We start from the raw sequence: 20,099 nt of genomic DNA, 5'->3' as shown, positions 1-20,099 counted from the left end.
GTCAAAAGATTGAATACAAATTTGGCCCCAAAACCAATCCATATCAATCATGCAATTAATTGTCATAGGTCAATTGTAAAAAAGAGTAATAGATGTCCGATGAAGCTAAAAGCATTGCCATGTCAAAATGTTTCATATTAAGTTATGTTTGAGTTATGATTTAAGTTTTGCTATACAGCAAGACAAATCTTTTACTGGAGGTTGAAATGATCACATAGGAATCATGTTTACTTTATTTTTACCCAATAACAGTCCCCATCCAGGCCTATAAGCACCGCTTCCTTTTTTCAGGCCTCAGTTTCACTTTTTGTGCCTCAAATCAAATGCAGTTTTCAAATTGATTAGTGGTCTACTTTGCGCTATAATTTCATGAAAGGCTCGTCCAAATTTTGTATCAAGCATCCCTTAAATTTTTAAGCACCTAGGGCACTTAATGAGTCAAATTAAATACATTTTTACATATAATAGTGATTGATAGATCTTTTGTCCCATATAAAATATGTTTTGTCAGCTCAAATATATCATTGTGCAATTTTTTGTGATATTTTACCTGTAGGTAGGTACAATATCTTCGTCTGTAACTGTCACAGCATCAAGTAGAGGTCAGATTTATATTTACAAGCCAATGATCACTATTTTTTTCTTTGACAATTAGACCATATTTCGTCTTTGCATATCACAGAGTTAGCTCCCTTGTGGTTAGGTATCAATTTTGTGAGCGCAATTCACGTCATTTTCTCCGAAATGTATGATGTTACTCTCGCAAACACATGACGTCACAATCAATACCTACTCGCAAGGGCAGATAACTCTGTAATATGCAAATACAGAATACAGTAAAACACTGTTGTAATGGACCTCTGAGGCATGCTGAATCTCATTAATTCCATGACCTAGTAGATACTGCTGAATCTCAGTAACTGAAGTCTACTGAGTCAAAGTTCATATTAATTCAAATAGTTCTATAGGTCCCCACTAAACTCAACATTGTTATTTAGTGAAACCTGCATTAGCGACCACCTGCTCTTTAATACCAATTTCACATTGTTCCAAATGGTCATTTATATATAATGCAATATAATATTTGTATACAGATCACTTAGCAATATGCAGAGAACACTTTTCCCTTGTTCTTGAGTAGACAGGTTTGACTCTATAGGTAGATAGAAGACTATTTAGATAACTCAAGATGCTTTCATACTTTCACTAACTTTGAGATAATGATATTTGACTTGTTTTTAAGGTATGATTTTGCCTTGTTGTTATTTTAATACTAATTTTATGTTAAACAAAGACATAATTCTTTACCGTGTGTATTGTTATTTTTACTAGATTGACAGCCAGTGGAGATTTACATTTATTATAGTATTATTTTGATCATTTGTTGTTACCATGTTTAGAGCATTTAAATATACGAGTTCAGTGTCTGTATATGTATATTTATTAAAGTTATTACTTGTATCATAACTAAGTCTTATTACCTGTTCTCATTTTGTATTATATACATTCCTATAAAATACAACACAATATGCAGAAATGAAATGTTTTTATTTCTTGTTTTTAGATCATCTCACCCGAAGGGTCAGGATGACCTATTGTCATCATGCATCGTCCGTCGTCTTGCGCTTGTGTGCCGTCCACCGTGCATAAACATTTCATTCAAACGACTTCTTCTCAATAACCAGAATGCACAGGATGCTAATATTTGGCCTGCAGCATCCTGGGATGAAGGGCTACCAAGTTTGTTCAAATGAATGACCTTGACCTTAATTCAAGGTCACTGGGGTCAAAAAGGCTAAAATCTTTAAACAACTTCTTCTCAATAACCAGATGGCCCAGGGTACTGATATTGGGCCTGCAGCATGCTGGAATGATGAACTACCAAGTTTGTTCAAATGAATGAACTTGACCTTCATTCAAGGTCACGACCTTCATTCAAGGTCACAGGGGTCAAAAAGGCTAAAATCTTTAAACAACTTCGTGTGAATAACTAATAGGCCTAGAGACCTGATAGTTGGCCTGTGGCATGCTGGGATAAAGGGTTACCAAGTTTGTTAAAATGAATGACCTTGACCTTCATTTAAGTCTTTTAGATGACTTCTTTTGAATAACTAAAAGGCCAAGAGATATGATATTGGACCTGTGGCATGCTGGGATGATGAGCTACCTAGTTTGTTAAAGTGAATTACCTATATGTACTTTTAAGATCAAAGTCATGAAATATTTTGGAAACTTGCAGCTTCAAATAAGGAGTCTGTTATATTGCCTTAATTGTTGGCCACTATACTGTATACTGTATGTTGTTTTGTGCCATTAGTCAGATGCAGACAAGCTACTTCATTTGGAGACTGGCAGATTTTACACATAAGGGAAACGGCAATGAATCTTTATTGTTGCATTAGATACTAAATTTGAATTTATTTACACAAAGCAGAGACAACTCTATAGATTAACCCTTTACCTAAGATGTAACAAAAGGACCATCTGGACCATAAAGGACATAACAGCACACCCCCACCCTGTCACATTACACATGTACTGACAATTCAAATGGATTTAGGAAGCGGGATATTTTGTTTAAAGACTATTAGGAACTATTGGAGACAGAATCCAGAACTTTCCTCACAGGGGTGTATACTAAACTCAAGGCTTAAAGTGAGGCACTGTCAAGGGAGACGACACAGACAGTCTAGCCATGGTAGTGATGGCATTAGGACCAGTAGTCTCAGACTGTACCAGTTGAATTCTTGTTGTTGTACATTAACTCAAATCCAAGTTAAGTGGAACTAATGACAAATGATATCAGACACCTTGACCATTCAGTCAACAAAAGTTCTGGGCCCAACGCGAACATTCCAGGAATCCCTTTACCTAAAATTCTCCATAGGAAAGCATTACAGATTTTAAGGAAATCTCCTTAAATTAAGACTTATCCCTTAAAGGCCCACTACCTTTCCGAAACGGCTTTTAATTTTTAAAATGGGAATGTAAAACAAGATCGATAATTTTGTAGAGTCCTAAAAATTATTAACTTACCGTTAATACTACATTTATCATCACCTTCTGAACGATTTGATTAAAATAAATAAAATGTTTATTTTCTTAACGCGGGTCGTATTATGTTTCCCGCCGTCGTCCTAAATACCGCGTGGTAGTTGACTATCACTGCGCCAGACGGCAAAACAGCGAATTGACTCTCCACTGTTTTCATATATTACGCAGGCAATCTTGCATATGTTTGGTGTCGTAACCTTATTTTAGATCATCGGTATGCATTTTCTGGTGTTATTAATGTTTTTTAAGAAACCTTTATATTTTGCTCCGGAAAGGTAATGGGCCTTTAACTTTTATAAAGCTTTCCTATGCGGGAATTTAAGTTAAGGAATTAACTTCTTAAAATTAAGGAATGTTCGTGAAACTGTGTCCTGTCATAATAACACATAACAGTAAAACTGTTTTCAATGAAATCAACATAGAACAAAATTTATTTCAAATCAATTATGCTTTTCTCTGAGAAAATGTATCACATAATGAAATATAAATAAATGTCAAAGATAAAAATTAAATCACAAGTATTCAAATAACAGCTTTTAAAGGAATAATCAGGATAAATTGCTACTACATTTAACATAAGAAATATTCTATAACAATTCCAGACTATTTATACAAAGTCATAAGACATTTGGCGCAACACGTAAGAGTTTTAATATTTAGTTACCCAGCAAACATTTCTTAAGAAGAAAGAGCATTTGATGTAAGAAATAATTAATAATATTAAAATTACAGATTATAATTACTTAATTCATGTTATGACAATAAAAGCTAAATATAGAGATTGCTGACATATAATCTTTGGCTCCATATTTTCATTACTGTAGACTCTCAAAGTAAAGATTGAATAAGAATGTTTTAGTAAATATTGTACCGGGTAATTGTTTTTTCAAGACGCTTGATTCAGATGCTAATTTGTCTGATCATAATTAATATAATTAATATTCTACTTATATTAATTAGTACTAGCACTAAATTGATTGACACTTAAAGTACATTATTACTCTAAAATCAAACTCAAATACAGTGTTAACAATTTTTCTGTCAAAATTACAATGAACTGTTTACAGTACTTGAACAACTTGGATTGATCAGTATAGAAAAAAACAAAAACAAATATAAACTTACAGCGTATGGTAAAACAAACACAAAGTAATAAAATACAACATCGTCAAAGATCCACTTTGATCGCACTACGCTACACTACACTTGTGTTGTGTATCATAGTGCAGTCATTTGTGGATCTCTGATGATGTAAAGTGTAATTTTCTGTCTCTGTTAGCTTGAACCCTGTTTAATTTTATCTATTTCTTTTTTGGATAACTCAAAGTTTTAGCAGAACCTTAAGTTTCCTGACTTTAAGAATTTTAATAACATCTTATAGCAATCTTCAGAATACTATATTCACTGATGAGACATAGCAGTCACATAATTACATTTCAACATATAGTCATTGTAGAAGCATGCATTCAAATTCTCAGATGAGTCTGTATCAATTCCGTAGAATTTAAAGTCAGCCAATCATAGGCTGGCCTACACAATTTCTTAACTAATCAGAAGCTACTTTACATGAAATGTATCGACCAATCAAAGGCCATCAGGCATGCACTAGGTGTTGACCAATCAGAGGCTATTACATATGCAATATTTCTACCAATCAAAGGCCACTACACATAATATTTCCTTGACCAGTCAGAGACCATGTAATATGTATCAAACAACTAGAAATTCTGATGATATGTAGATGATGATAATGCTGCTACCACAAACTTATATCAGAATCTTTCTGTAGCTTTTAAAACTATCATGGTTGCGAGAAAAATCCTCAGATTAATAAAGGGTACCTGTACCAAGTAATTATCTTGGCAGGCCAGCTGTTCAAAGTGTGACTAGCTTATCACTTGAGTAGTGAAACTTCCATTACTAATTTGCTGCAAAACCTAGGATTATATCTTCTCTATGATGGGAAAATAGGTTAAGATTGGAGTATAAAATTTTGCAAAGTAAGTTTTATAAGAAGTTATTTTACCATTATTTAAAAATTATTGTTAGACTGTGAATAGTCTAATCACCATTCAAATAGCTGGGCCTTGAATTTTATAATGGGATTTACAAAATGGATAAATTGTTGAAACCTTGAACCGAATAACACTATTAATTGATTAGTAACTTGTAATATTATACATGGAAATAAACAAATGATTGTATAAATGTAAATACCGGAACTCTTGGAGGTACATGTATCACAGATTTATATAATGGCGTACATATCAGACTAGAGACTGTAAATTCTATGTAAATCCCAAACGACAAATTAAAGAAACAAAGTTCCTCAAAACCTAATATTGTTAACACCTGTTGAGGAATGTTAGTGTATCAAAATACAGTTGTACATACAGTTCATATCTAAATAAATCTGTGTATAAACCAGTTCATCTGTTATTCTAAAACCTTATTTGTGTTACCGTCAGTATCAAATCAAAAACATGTTGAGTTCTTGCAAGTGTTCATATCTAAAACAAACAAAAACAATACATGTATATGTACCTATCAATCTAACAGTGTTCAGAAAATCTTAAAAGCCTTAATTTTTGCTTATAGATAAAGGATATTAATGTGAAAAAATTAAACTGGTTATGGGAAAGCTGTTTCCCATTTTATGAGATATGTTTCCCACTTTGTCCTTTTTTATCCTTATGCCTTATGTAGAAAAGAAAGAAGAATAGGATCTTCAGTAATTAGGAGACTATGGCTTTAGCTTCGATATGAAATTTCACGATATTAGCTAAGCTATTCATTTGCATTGAATGTGTACTTCTAAACTTGATATTTTTAATGAGAGCAAACATGAAAAGAGTTCAGTTCATAACAGCCAACGTCTTGACAAGAAACATCAGTTATTATTTGTCATGACAATCCTCTGGAATATCTATTTTACCTCTGTGGACAGAAGTTCATTTACAGGAAAATATGTAGGGACAACATGCATATGATGTAACAAAAACAATTTTGTGTTCTGTTTTGAAAACTCCAGACACATACCTGGCCTAGAGAAATTTATTTCTGGCCCCAGCTTTATCAACAATCCTCAAAACAAGAAAATATCCTGAACTTAATCTTCTCCATAGGAATAGATTTCAAAATAGATTCCAAAAGTTTAGAAAAAAAAAGATTTTTTTCAAATACATATGAAATGGACGCTTTCCATTGGAATTCATCCAAGTTAAGCAATTTCCTCAAATTAAGAAATGTTCACGAAACTTGGTCGAGTGAAACATAAAACAAATCAATATATCATTTATATAAAGTAATCAAAGATAATCAATAGAGTATTTATACACAAGTTTTAATGTATATCTATCAAAGATATATGGTAGAGGCCTTCTCCCTGTCTTACCCTCCTAACACCTCTCACACATATACCAGTAATGAGTATTTCTTTAGGAACGAAAAGGCAGATTTGAAGATAGTGATGGACAGAGAAAGCTTTGATATAAATAACAAAATTAATCCTATTCTTAATTATAAATATTACATTAAAATAATCATGATAATGCATTATTAGCAAACAAAGCCAGCTTTACCTGTTTAATTAAGGCATATTTTATGTATGATATAAATAAATGTTTTTAAAATGAAATATAAATGTACATGTGTACATACAATTCTAATCACGTGAGTAATAATTTTTTGTAAAATCTAATTATGAGCTTTTTTTCTTTTTTTCAAATTGCATCATAATTTATTAGAAATTCTTTTTCATTATTCATCATTAACATGAACAACTATTGCACTGTTGTTAATTGCCCATGCTGTATTTTCTGTCTGGGTTAATTCATGTAACCGCACATGCTTTTAGCACTATCAAAATAAAAATAATTAAAAACAACTTATTCATTCAGACCATTGGGGACATATATATACATACAAATTTAGCCAATCAGTTAAACAATTTTTTTTCTTTAATGGTAGAGTGATACTACAAAGCTGACTAAACAGAGTATTACAAACCTTGTGTAAGTGTCGATCTATTATAGTTACTTCCCTTCATGCTAGAGACAGAATGGTAAATTTGGCATGATGATTTTTGTCTGAAGGGCATATCAAACTCTAAATTTCAAATTAAGAAGAGATAAGCAAGTATTTGGATTAGGATTTAAACTAGGGGGAGATAAGCTATTATTATAGTTCAAATAAGGTGGGCATTATCTTATATTGAGAATTCAAACTTGGTGGGGGTAATCTAGTATTAGAACTAAACTGAGAAATTCTGATTTTAAAACAATTCTGGTCTGGTGGCCAGTTTACAATAGGTGACTATAAGAATAAATGTACATGAAACTGTCACCTGTAGAAGTCACATACACAAAACAACGTATCATAGGTTATTGTCAATATAACCGTGTGGATTTTCAATTTTCCTTTTAAATTCTTGATATGGTAAATGGTGGGTAATTGGCAGTCAAATGCATTTATACAAATAATCAACAGTGAGGTTGGCATCATTTTCAGAAAGTAGTTTGACCTAAAGAGATAAAATTGATATTATCTCTGGCATTTAACATCAAGTACAAACATAACTACAGATGTATACCTATATTGGTAATTTTACCAAGATCGAGTAAATCAAAATTCATCAACATAGAATGATACAAGACAATGGAATGATAATGAATGGATTTATACATACAGGAATGAAAGGAATTTCTTGTCTCTGATAAAACAGTACTTCTACAATTATCTTCTTATTTGTACATGCAGTCAGTAAACATGTCTTCTTTTATATATTATTAAATTTTCTAAGGTTTTTTGAGACAATACCATGAAAAACAAAATGTTTTAATCAAACTTACAAATTTCATCTTCTAAAAGTTAGGAAGTGCATGTATAAAGAAACAAGATTTAGAAATTATGTACCATATTTTCCAGACTAAAAAAGCCACACCTTTTGTACCTGGAAATCTGGAGTGTAGTTTATGCTCCGGAAAATACGGTATATCAAAGCCATCACAATAAACTGTATTTAGATGACAGTGAATTTCAGTCTTTAATAAAATATTATACAGCCTGTACATTCATGATGCAATAGATTTCTAAATAATAGTTGGTCATTTTTTTACAGGTAAAATGTGACATTTAGCGAATTTGTACCACTGTAGTTGTATAAATAAATCAACTACACAAAAAAGCAATTCAATTTAAAATCGCCATGTACAATATTACATTTCATAAAATTTCAAGACATGATGGTAAATAAAAATTCCTGGGACTTCATTGTTTGAGTGAATATTTTCATATGAAATGTATGGGACTTTATAAATCAGTAATTTGACATGTTTTTACTAGATAAAATTAAATTTTGGGACTACTGTAATTTCGTTTCAGTATCTTAAATGATCTTGAGCTAATTTAAGTTAGCTTGAGAGTTACTTTCTTCGACAAAATCTGATATACAGCCATAAACCATGAGAAAAATGATAAGATTGCACATATTTTTTCGAGGCTGCATCTCCTCCGTGTTTGTCTGCTATATAACAGGTAGGTACATGTATACAATGTCTTAAGCTACAGTCACACTACACTATAGTGCGAATAGACATGAAACAAAATTTACAATCAGTGTCCTTTCACACCTTTCCTGTTCCTATCATAATGTAGCACCTGTTCTCCTTATCCTTCAGTGGTATTCATTTTTATATGGTGGAGAATTCAAAATTTGAAACCTACACTATCAGACAAAACTGCATGGCCATTATAGATACTGGAATCAATGCACTGTTCTGTATTTGTACATTTCTCATCCATTTTTATCTGTTAATTGGATCGTAATTGCATCTGTCATGCAATAGACATAAGATTTGTTTGGAAGGAAGTGTTTTTATTGCGATGTTTGGTAAAAGTCAATTGATAAATAGAATGTTGGTTGTCTTGTACTCTGATTACAACATCAGTATCCATTGCTGAAGCGTATCACATTAAAGCTATATGGTGTAGCGTGACTGTAACTTTACAATGTATAACCTCAACCATTTCACACTATAATCATGGTAGCTATTAGCCCAAGCTAGCCAATGATTTGTCATAACACCGAACAATTGAATAATAGGCAAAAGTAACTGAACACCATTACATCACTTCATATTATGTTGTATGACAATTGCATATTTATGCTTAAAAAATATTGCATATTTCTCTTCTTTTTTGGTATGAGAGTGGCTACATAAAGTATGACTATTGAAAACCAGTGTACATTAGGACATGTCCAAAGAACACGAATGTGCTTTCATAAGTACACAGGTAGGAAAACCACAGATATGAATGACAGGAAATTTTATGAAACACTAATGAATATTCATTTAGTGCCATACCAATGAATATTCATATATTGACCCAATAATGAATATTCACTTAACGAAAAATAAATGAATATTCATTTCATGACATACTCGTAGATATTCCTTTAAATGCATCAGAATTGCACCATCCAATCAGAGATCAGACCTGTTAAAACAGAGTGATTAGCAGAAGTAAAATATAAATAAACAACGGAAATTAAAATTCTACTATTTGAGCACATTAATACATAAATAGTTTATACATTCATTGCATCTTTCCTTTTCCATGTCATTGCACCTGTCATTGCAGATTTTAATATCTCTTGCACCAGGAATATAAATGATTGCGTGATAGGAGAACATCCAAATATGGTAACCATGGCAACAGAGTGCCTAGTAACCAAAAATGTGTGGTGATAACCATTGTCTAGCACACCAAGGATCAAGTATAAGGCCTGCCTCGACCTCGACCAATGGTAATGTTTACTATAAAAGATGAGTATCATTGTGTACATTTCCTTAAAATGCCTGTTGAAGCTGGATCACTGGTTTGGGACACGTCGTCTTCGGAGGTGAATTCCTGACCCTGGAAAAACAGTAGCAGTGTAAACCTATTAAATAACTTTTAAATGTAATTCATAATAAATCTCACAGGTAATTTAAATCGTTGTTTTATGATCTATATCATGAGTTGTGTTATTGTACAACTTGCATACCATGATACAGTCAAACGTCTTGAAGCCTTTGTAATTAAGTATTAAGTAAACTCAGATTTTCAATGGCCAGATCCAACAAAATAAATAAGATACTTTAAGTTGCACAAGTTTAATAATACTAGATTTTATGTAAACTTGCTGATATAGGAGTGTAATAAGAAAAACAACTGGAACGGCCTTTCATCATTGAACTTATCTCCTCTTAAGGTCATCAATAATGTCACACTCGATTTCTGACAATAAAACATTTGATACCAGCTGTAAATGTGACAAGAAAGATATGTCATGTCAATTAATTATTTCATTAGCCTATGAGTGAGGGTAACTGTATTCAAAAACTACTTTTACAAAAATGGTTTTTAACATGAAACGAACAATTTTACCTGTTCTATTTTCTCGTCCAGCATTTTAAAAAATTCTATCTGGCTATTTGTTACTCTGTAAAGACAAAAATGTGTTTAGTAACCTCAACTCTGAAGACAAGCTTCAACCACAAACAAGAGGCCCAGAGGGCGTGTATCGCTCACCTGGTTTGTAATGCCAAGTAATGTTCTGAATACAGGTTCATTGTTTCTTTTCTGAAGGAATTTTAATATTAACCTCTAAATCCCCTATTGGGCCCAAAAGGATGTTTGTGGCCAAATTTGGTTATATTCCATGCAAAACTCTATGACTAGTAGCGATTTAAAGGATTTACCTCTATTTCCTCTATTGGGGCCCCCACTCTCCTGCCCCCGGGGTGTCAGAGCCAAAATTTATACAAGTTCTGTGCTCCTACCCCCAAGGATGCTTGTGGCCAAATTTGATTACATTCTATTCAGAACTCTATGACTAGTAGCGATTTAAAGGATTTACCTCTATTTCCCCCTATTGGGCCCCGCCCCTCCTGCCCCCCCCGGGGGTCAGAGCCAAAATTTATACAAGTTCTGTTCCCCTTCCCCCAAGGATGTTTGTGGCTAATTTTGGTTACAATCCATGCAGAACTCTAGGACAAGTAGCGATTTAAAGGAAATGTTGACGGACAGACGGACGGACGACAGACGGACGACGGACGACGGACGCTGCGCCATGACATAAGCTCATTGGCCCTTCAGGCCAGGTGAGCTAAAAATTATATACTCTCTATTGAAAACAAAATATTTAAATCAGAATCGTAAAATATCAAAAGAAATAGACTACATGGATTTAGATAATACTTATAACAAGAGATCCCAGAAGGATCTTGGCGCCCACCAAAGAATGATCTATGTCTGAAATTGGAAAGAGGGATATTTTCCCTGCTTTTCAAACTTTGACTGCATCTTACATATAAAATTTGAGACAGATCGCATTTGTACTTTCTGAAAAATAGCCGAAACAAACTACATTTATCAAAATCCAAGATGGCAGCCTGTTGGCAATCTTGTTCATCAATTGGTCCAAATATGCATTATGCACAACTAGGGCCCTAGGGAAAACCGCATAATGAAATTTCAGACAGATCTCTTCAGTACGTTCTGAGAAATAGCGGTAACAAACTTCAACTATCAAAATTCAAGATAGCAGCCCGTCGACCATCTTGTACAGGGATCGGTCCCAAAATGCACAATGCACAACTAGGTTCCTAGGGGAACCTGCATGCAAAATTTGAGACTGGTACCTTCTGTGTTTTCTGAGGAATAGCAGAAACAAAAATTTTTAACGGACGGAAGGACGATTTGAATAGTCCACCCTCTGATGATGGTGGGCTAATAAAGATATATATGCCTAAAACACTTTATAACCCAGTCAGGATCAGGTTTGACACCATTACATATTTCTTATACTTTATATTGTAAATAGGACATTACACTAATCAAACCAATATCCTTATGCTTTGTATAACTTTCAGACAATTATATTTCAGCTAACAGATTATGATTGTGCTAATGATATTTTTATTTTGCTCTGTCAAGCCACAAAAAACACCCGCTTCAAGATAAATATCTACTGAAATCATGACATACAAGCAGTAATCTTCTAAATATACAGTGACAGTGTGTCAAAGACAGTATGATGTTGGAAATTTCTAAATATTGTCAAATTAGCTCAGATCATGCAAACACCTCACTACAATTTTTTTCAACAGCAGGGATATAGGTCACATTTTATTCTCTAACAATATACTGTCTTTGACAAACAATTTAGAAGATGTTCATGTATTGCTTTGATAACATAATTTCAGCACATTTTCATCCTGAAGTGAGCGTGTCAAATATCACTTCCTGTGACGTAGGTTGTCTCCATTGATTCAGTATTGTTAATGTATATAGATTTAGTTGTAATTCACTAACACTTAAGTACCAGTACATATGTGTAAATACACGGAGAAATGTTCAAACTATCCGTTTATAGTCCTTTATTTTTCACAGTTTTGTAAATCCATTGTTACAACTTTGGAAGCTGTTAATAACGCCTATGTAGATACTAGCCAGGTTGTTAAGATTTAGAAAATGAAATTGGCGAATAGGCTACAGAATATAGGATAACACCTTTAAAGAGATAATGATGATCATTATCCAAAGTGGTCATAAGTTTCTATGATATATACGGTAAAATCAAAATAAAGCCGCATAGCGGATTCTCACAAAAGTTTGCAAACAAAATTTATTTCATAACCCAATGAAGTTCAAAAACAGTTACATCAATGCTTCTAATTACTTTTTCAGACTAATTGATAACCTAAGACCGTACATTTTAATGTACAATTCCATTGTTTTTCCAATGGATTATATTTTCTAAATCAATATGCAATGTCAACGTCTCTATTGTGAGGTACGTCATGATAACATTTGGTTTTCGCGCCATTCTCAGATTTTTTCTTTATAGTAGTATGAAGAAAAAAAATCTGCAAATCAGAAATTCAGATTTAGTATGAAAACAAATAAAAATTAATTTAGAATGAAAACAAATAAAAATTAATTATTACCGTATAAATTGATTTTGGCCATCTCCTGTCTTTTCTTTCATACCTAGGCTACCACGTGTTATTTCATTCTGTATATAAAAAGAAAAGTACATGTATATCAATCAGCTTAAAACACTCACAAGGAAAGTAGGAGAACTAGAAAGGCACTTTCAGGTGTGTGTGAGACATAAATAGTCTCCAAATAAAGTCTGGACACATAAATACCCCTAGTCTCCAAATAAAGTCTGGACACATAAATACCCCTAGTCTCCAAATAAAGTCTGGACACATAAATACCCCTAGTCTCCAAATAAAGTCTGGGCAGATAAATACCCCTAGTCTCCAAATAAAGTCTGGACTCATAAATACCCCTAGTTTCCAAATAAAGTCTGGACACATAAATACCCCTTGTCTCCAAATAAAGTCTGGACACATAAATACCCCTAGTCTCCAAATAAAGTCTGGACACGTAAATACCCCTAGTCTCCAAATAAAGTCTGGACACATTGTGACATACATGGATAACACAATATGCCAATATTTTATCATCATCCGAGGTCAAGTGTGAGTGATCAAACTATCCTACACTTGTGATAAGTGTAATGTAGTGTAGTGCCATCATCTATGGGCCTCTGACGATGCCATTTCACGGAAAGGGCTTACAAAGTTATAAAGGCCAAAATGACACTATATCAAAAAGTAAATAATTGAAGTATTTAACTGAACAAACAAAGGGATTTACACTAGTTGGTTACTTCTGCATCATATCTTATCATTCTCAATTGGGCTGTGGTGACAGAGATGTCCTGACATATTACCACAAGCTCTCCACTTCTGTGTCGCAAGTTTGAGTCACACATTGCCATGTACTGACTGCTAGTTGGTGATTTTTCTCCACATACTCTGGCTTTACTTCACCTTCTAAACCTGACATGTTGAACCAACCAATCATTCTCATATTTTATATCTAATTCTCATATTTTATAACTAATTCTCATATTTTATAACAAATTCTCATATTTTATGTCTAATTCTCATATTTTATAACTAATTCTCATATTTTATATCTAATTCTCATATTTTATATATAAAATTCCCTGGATGAAATGATATCTCTTACTTAATGTCTTACATTGCTATATGATATATAGTCAATCCAGCTGATGATGCACATAGAATATTTAAATAAGCAGACAAATTGCTTATTCACAAGACCAAATTAATAGACTTCAAAGTATAAATTGTAAAAATATATGCAACATGTTGCACATTTAGCTGTTTATAATTATTCAACAAGTGCTGAACAAAATTAATAATGACATAATTTTTTTTTTTAATTTCGTTTCAAATTTCCACTTCGGTATAATGAAGGATATTCTTTTTTATTTTTCCATCTAAAAAAACCTTTTAACTCAGCTTTTAAAATCATGCTAGGATTGAAACGTAATCAAATTATACAGTAATTACTTACTGTTCACAACAAATGTTGAAACAGATAAAATTTCTAGTTAGATAACTATTGAAAACTATCTGCATTATTAAGGTGTCTGCAGATTGTATATGCTGTATTTGCAAATTACAGAGTTATCTGCCCTTATGGGTAAGTATTGACTGTGACGTCATGTGTTTGTGAGCATAACATAATACTTTTCGGAGAAAACGACGTGAACTGCGCCCACATTTTAATGACGTCACAATGGATACCTACCTGCAAGGGAGCTAACTCTATACTATGCAAAGACGGAATTCCACATTTTTACCATAGACCAAGATCGTATCACAGGGTAACTTACGGGAATAACCTTTTCTTCGTTGACGGTCACTTTTATTTCTGTCTGTACAGTTTGTAGGACAGTTCCATTGTTGTGACTTGGCGTGGGGCGCCGTGACTTGAGCACCCCCGACTCCACTTCCTGACCTCTCTTACTAACAACACTCTGGACCACAGGCCGGTCAATGGTCACTTCAGACTGACCTTTCTTCTCTACTGTCAAAACAAACAACACTTGTATCAGGCAAACTTAATACCATGTTTTGATTTTAACAAATGAAGATGTTATAAACATATTGTAGCATGTAGTCATCTTATTTTAGTGTTCTTCATGACAGACTTGAGAAAATCATCTGCTGTGCGTTTCATCTTCTTATTAAGTTTTGAATTAGATATATCATTATTGCATGAACATATTCTATTTTGATAATGTGCATTAGTTAATTCAACTCAATCATATTAATTCTATTCAAATCTTCATTTAGATTTCATAAATGAACATGAAAAGTTATAGGTCACATGGGCTGAATGGGCTTTCCTCAAGGTGTTGCAGAGGTCAAGTGGTAAAATGTCACCGCATGTTACCAATATCCCTCCATGGCCACCCTTGGGCTACTGTGGTGCAGTAACTGGGTGCTGACCTTGGGTTGATGGCACTACTGTACCTGACATGTCCTTAAATGACCCTAGCTATTATTAGAACATTAAACGAAATGAGCCCCCCTTCCCCTAGAACCATTTTGTGTGACTTTCCCACCCATATGAAGCCAATCAGTATAATTATAATGGCTTGGTTTATATTTGTTATCAAACAAATATACTATCTTCATTTATATATATAACTACCTGTGGTGTAGTATTTTGTATGCAATCACAACTTATCTTATTTTCAATCAATGTAATATAGGACTATATCTATAGTCATTACCCGACTGGCCATGAATAATTGACCATGATTTTCTATGATCAATCATGGTCAGACAAGAGCTTTTCAGGTTTACACCAGACTTGAAAATTACTGTAAGACACACAAAGGCAAGGTAACTGTAATTCTATGACAACACACCTGTATATCAACAATAATGCAGAAAAGCATACTATGGAAATCTCACCCCTAAAACATCTTTACAGAGAGAGTTATGGTTCTGGATTCAGTACAAACCTCAGTCTGGTCATGCATTTTTCTGCTGCTCTTGTACATTTAGACTAAGTGGCTAAAATGTCCGAATTCATGAAAAGTCACGTTACCATAAAGTAAACATGTTTAAGTTCTTATGTAAGAAACATACAATTTATAGGTTATTGTAATTTATCCTGATTTGTATACAGTAAAATACGGTTATAAACGAACCTCCGAGGACCAACAAAATAACTTCATTATAAACATAGTTTGTTATACACATACGGTATTACAGATATATACTATAGGAACCTTGACGGGGAATGAACAACCTTATAACCATGAATTAGTTGTAGTGTGTTTGTTTTAAGTGAATACACTGTACTATATTTATACAAGAGGATTTGTGTGACTTACTGCTTGTCTTTTTCTTGTCCTTAGACATTTTGTTGCGTTTAGATTTTGAGTCGGAGTCAATGTCCGCCATGCTACTTTCTCTGGAGTGATGCTTGCTTCTTCCGCACCCCATTTCTCCTCTGGGTAGCAACATGGAGTACGCTAACAGGTTCTATAAATACCTCCTGTCACCGGACCCGTAGTAAAGTATGCATTATCTCCCCTTGGCAGCCAATAGGAGGTGTTCTAATAAGAGCCTCATTTTGAGTTGAAATCTTCAGGTACAAAGGATATTCAGGAAGCCATATCTGTGAATGTTTCTCCTTGTTTTTGTAAGTCCTGGTCAAATCTGTAAAGAGAAATGTCATCAAATCATTCATTGACATTTTGATATGAATACAGCCAACATTCATTATTACTTCTTCAAATTGATATGTATATATGGTAACAGAACTTTTAACTTATCTCTATAGGTAATATGCATATTTAGTTGAACTTTTATACATTAATTAAAGCTTGTTTGATTTAAATTCACAGAATCATTTGATGTATTTTGATTTGTTGATCCTTTTTTAAATCTTAACTCTTAATTAAAGTAAACGTTGCTTGAATGACTCAATGTTCATGTATTACAGTTCAGCTTGTCAGAACGGCTCTTGTCTAATCAGGATCTCTGTATATTCCGCAATAATAGTATGACAACCTTTTCCTCCTCTTAATTTCTAGTAATTTAAACCTGTATAATCCGGAATCCTTGCTATAACAGCCAAATATATATGCAGGTGTCGGTGGCATATGGTTTAGACAAGTTACTCTTTACCAAGGTGCCACTAACTCTAAGTAAGCAGTCACTAAATCCAATGTCACAAATCCAATTACAATAAACCTGACCACAATCAAGTTGTCTGTATTTTATTGTTTGTCAGAAGTTTGAATCTATCTATGATTTCTCATCCCCTCGACTAGAACACCAACCCATCTTATGGATAACTAACTACAGTTTTCATATCATACCCGATACCACAGAATTTTGAAACATACCATTTCAAATAACCTACCGTATCCTACTTATGATTCAAAACAATCTCTGGAAAGATATAACTTAATATCAAACCTAATAAAACCAAACTTTCACAAATTTGAATGATATTATGGAAACTACATCAAATTTCATTTACATTATCAATATTGAAAGTGATATGGGATGATGATATACTGGAATTCAGAATTTATCAAACAAAGTAATATTGTTCCGAATAGAAAAAAATTCCGACTGCCTATGTAACCATGGCAACGTGACTAAGCAGGAATTAGCCTGGAGCACACAGACCTACTGTAAGAGACTTTCATTAAATCAAAGAGAGATAATCTGGAGGACAGAGACAAATGAAGCACCTTTGCTTACTATTACTGTAGTCCTTGTAACACTAACTATATCAATTATGTACCGCCATCCGCCTAAAAATCAATACTTGCCTCCTAAAATTTTTTTCTTTTGTACCAAGTAATCTTTCAAATTTTGCAGTACAACAGTAAGTTAGTGCTTTTCTATGAAGGCGCCTAATAGGATATAGGGACCAACCGTAGGAGTTCCCAGATTAACACTACAATGGTAAATTTAGTTTGCCTCAAAAGAATAATTTTTTATCCATACATCTGTTTCATGTCTAACAACACTAATGAAGAAAAAATGAAAACTTAAATGTACATTTGTAAAATGTACTAGACAATATTAGGAAAGGAATTCTATTCTACTGAATGAACTAATGAGATAAAGGATTTTTTAAACCCACAATATTCTACAGTTAGATTGGGCACACTGTGTAGTGGTTACAGGGCTAGCTCCAGCTCTGGGTCAGAAATTGGATTTGCTAATTAGCCAAAGAATGACAATATATCTCCATCAAATTACCTTTATTTTTAATATACAATTTGTATCTTATTCTTTAAATACCTTTTTTTTTAAATAAATACAGTCAAACCTGCCTAGTCAATTACCTCTGTATAAATCTCACCTGGTGAACAAGACCACAATTTATAGAGATTTAGCTATACACAAACTGGACTTAACATATTTATACATTAACTGTTAAGACATCTATTGGTCATCTAGCCAATAAAATCGCAGAAGTTAAAACAAAAACGGGTCATCTAAAGAAGTCACCTGAAGGGCCCTGAGGTCACGCGAGATTTCTCTGCATGAATATTCATGTTTCCTCCCATACTGAGACCATTCACTTACATCCGGGCCATCGAATGGTGATTTGTTTAGTTGTATAACTTGTTTTGCAATCAGCGCATAAATAATAAACAATTTTACAGCTATAGAAATGCCAAGGATGTTTTACGTTAGACACAGGTAAACATCACAACATCAAGTCAATTGTAGTTCACAGTTGACAAATAACAGAGAATATTTTGTAATACATGCATACCAGGTACTGTTAATATGAATAAATAATTACACGCTACTGTAGCAATATTTTTCACAATAGTCTCGAAATATATTGATAGTTATTTCACTGAAACAGTAAATACATCGAATAAGTACATATCTTGTTAATAAAAAATAGATATAACTGAGGATGTAAATGGTACACTTCATGTGTGTATTTATGCTCTTAAGATATCTCCTGAAGGGAATTAAACAAAATTTAATTAAATATCCAGGAAAAATGTGAACTTTAGGAATATAAGACAACTTAAAGATGTTTAAATTAAACGGAAGCATTGCCTTTTAATATATTCCCGATCATGATCCTTAACTGATTTGCTAAAAGTTTTGAACTTTAAACAAATATGATTAAAGCTGTAACACGGACAGGTGTATATACCGGTACCATACATAGCTAGTAGGATTTATTTTTTTCTATGACCTATAGAATTGTGACCTAGATTTTTGACTGTGAAAATGTTGTATTTGTACAAATATAAAGTCCTTTAATATTGAAAAGACTTAAGATCTTGACATTTGAACATTTATATGAAAGCTCCTCGTTTAACTTAACAGTTAGCTCTATTGGTCCTGTACATATATGTGAATTACAACCATCCTAAAGCTACATGTGCTGTAACTGGGTAAAAAAATTTGACATGTAATATTTTATTCACTAATCTATTGAAAATCATACAGTTTGATGAATTAAGCCATGAAAATCATTCAAATGGATTTAGATGCCTTAAAAACGTTAGTAACATCAAAGAAAGTATGTACTGTAAAATTGTTGTTTTTTATGCCTTATGTATGATCAGATGGAAACTTTCCTGCAAAAATCACTTTACAATTACTAATAACACTGTAAAAATGTGAAATGAACTTTTAGACCACAATTTGGCTTCATATAGTCTGACCGTAGATACTCATTTTGCTTCACTGTAGATGCACATATAATGATTTTTGGCAGTACTGCTAAAAATCATTTCCTGCTCTTAGTTGTACTTGTAAAATCAAATACAATGCATTGAAAGTACTGAAATTTTCAAAATGTTATCATAACTTTTGGTGATGAATAACATATTAAAAGCTCATCTTGATATGTGAGAATGAAAAATACGGCACATATGAAGGAAACTTCAAGGGGAATGAAAATTGCTATATTATAATCATGAATTTGTAGTTAGTGTATTTGCTATAAAACATATTTTACTGTATATACCAAATGATGAAAGGGAAACGGCATCATCTTGAAATAAAATTGTCATAAAAATTCAAGTTTTACAAATTTGGTCACTATGATTCTATAAGCTACAATTCTAAGTTTATACTATTAGGGTAGCCTTAAAT

The 20,099-nt window shown here is 33.0% G+C and overlaps 1 protein-coding gene across 5 annotated transcripts in view; it reads right to left on the bottom strand.

The window, feature by feature from the left end:
* Positions 1-3,455: 3,455 nt before the first annotated feature.
* The window catches only part of LOC138321305 (uncharacterized protein C1orf21 homolog), a 52,055-nt gene continuing 35,411 nt past the window's right edge, over positions 3,456-20,099 (bottom strand). For 3 of the 5 annotated variants that reach the window (XM_069264900.1, XM_069264901.1, XM_069264903.1), the window contains exons 2-6: positions 16,337-16,664; positions 14,822-15,015; positions 13,050-13,117; positions 10,486-10,540; positions 3,456-9,972 (exon numbers count right to left, since the gene is read on the bottom strand). In XM_069264900.1, coding sequence (XP_069121001.1) covers positions 9,889-9,972; positions 10,486-10,540; positions 13,050-13,117; positions 14,822-15,015; positions 16,337-16,469 — 534 coding nt within the window. In that variant the 5' untranslated portion in view covers positions 16,470-16,664 and the 3' untranslated portion in view covers positions 3,456-9,888. Of the gene's footprint in view, positions 9,973-10,485; positions 10,541-13,049; positions 13,118-14,821; positions 15,016-16,336; positions 16,665-18,479; positions 18,684-20,099 lie in introns of those variants that run through there. The other 2 variants (XM_069264902.1, XM_069264904.1) reach the window with 2 other exon arrangements.

Source organism: Argopecten irradians, chromosome 4 (assembly GCF_041381155.1).
Source record: "Argopecten irradians isolate NY chromosome 4, Ai_NY, whole genome shotgun sequence".
NCBI classification, from domain to species: Eukaryota; Metazoa; Mollusca; class Bivalvia; order Pectinida; family Pectinidae; genus Argopecten; species Argopecten irradians.
This window is presented reverse-complemented; position numbering and strand designations above follow the sequence as displayed.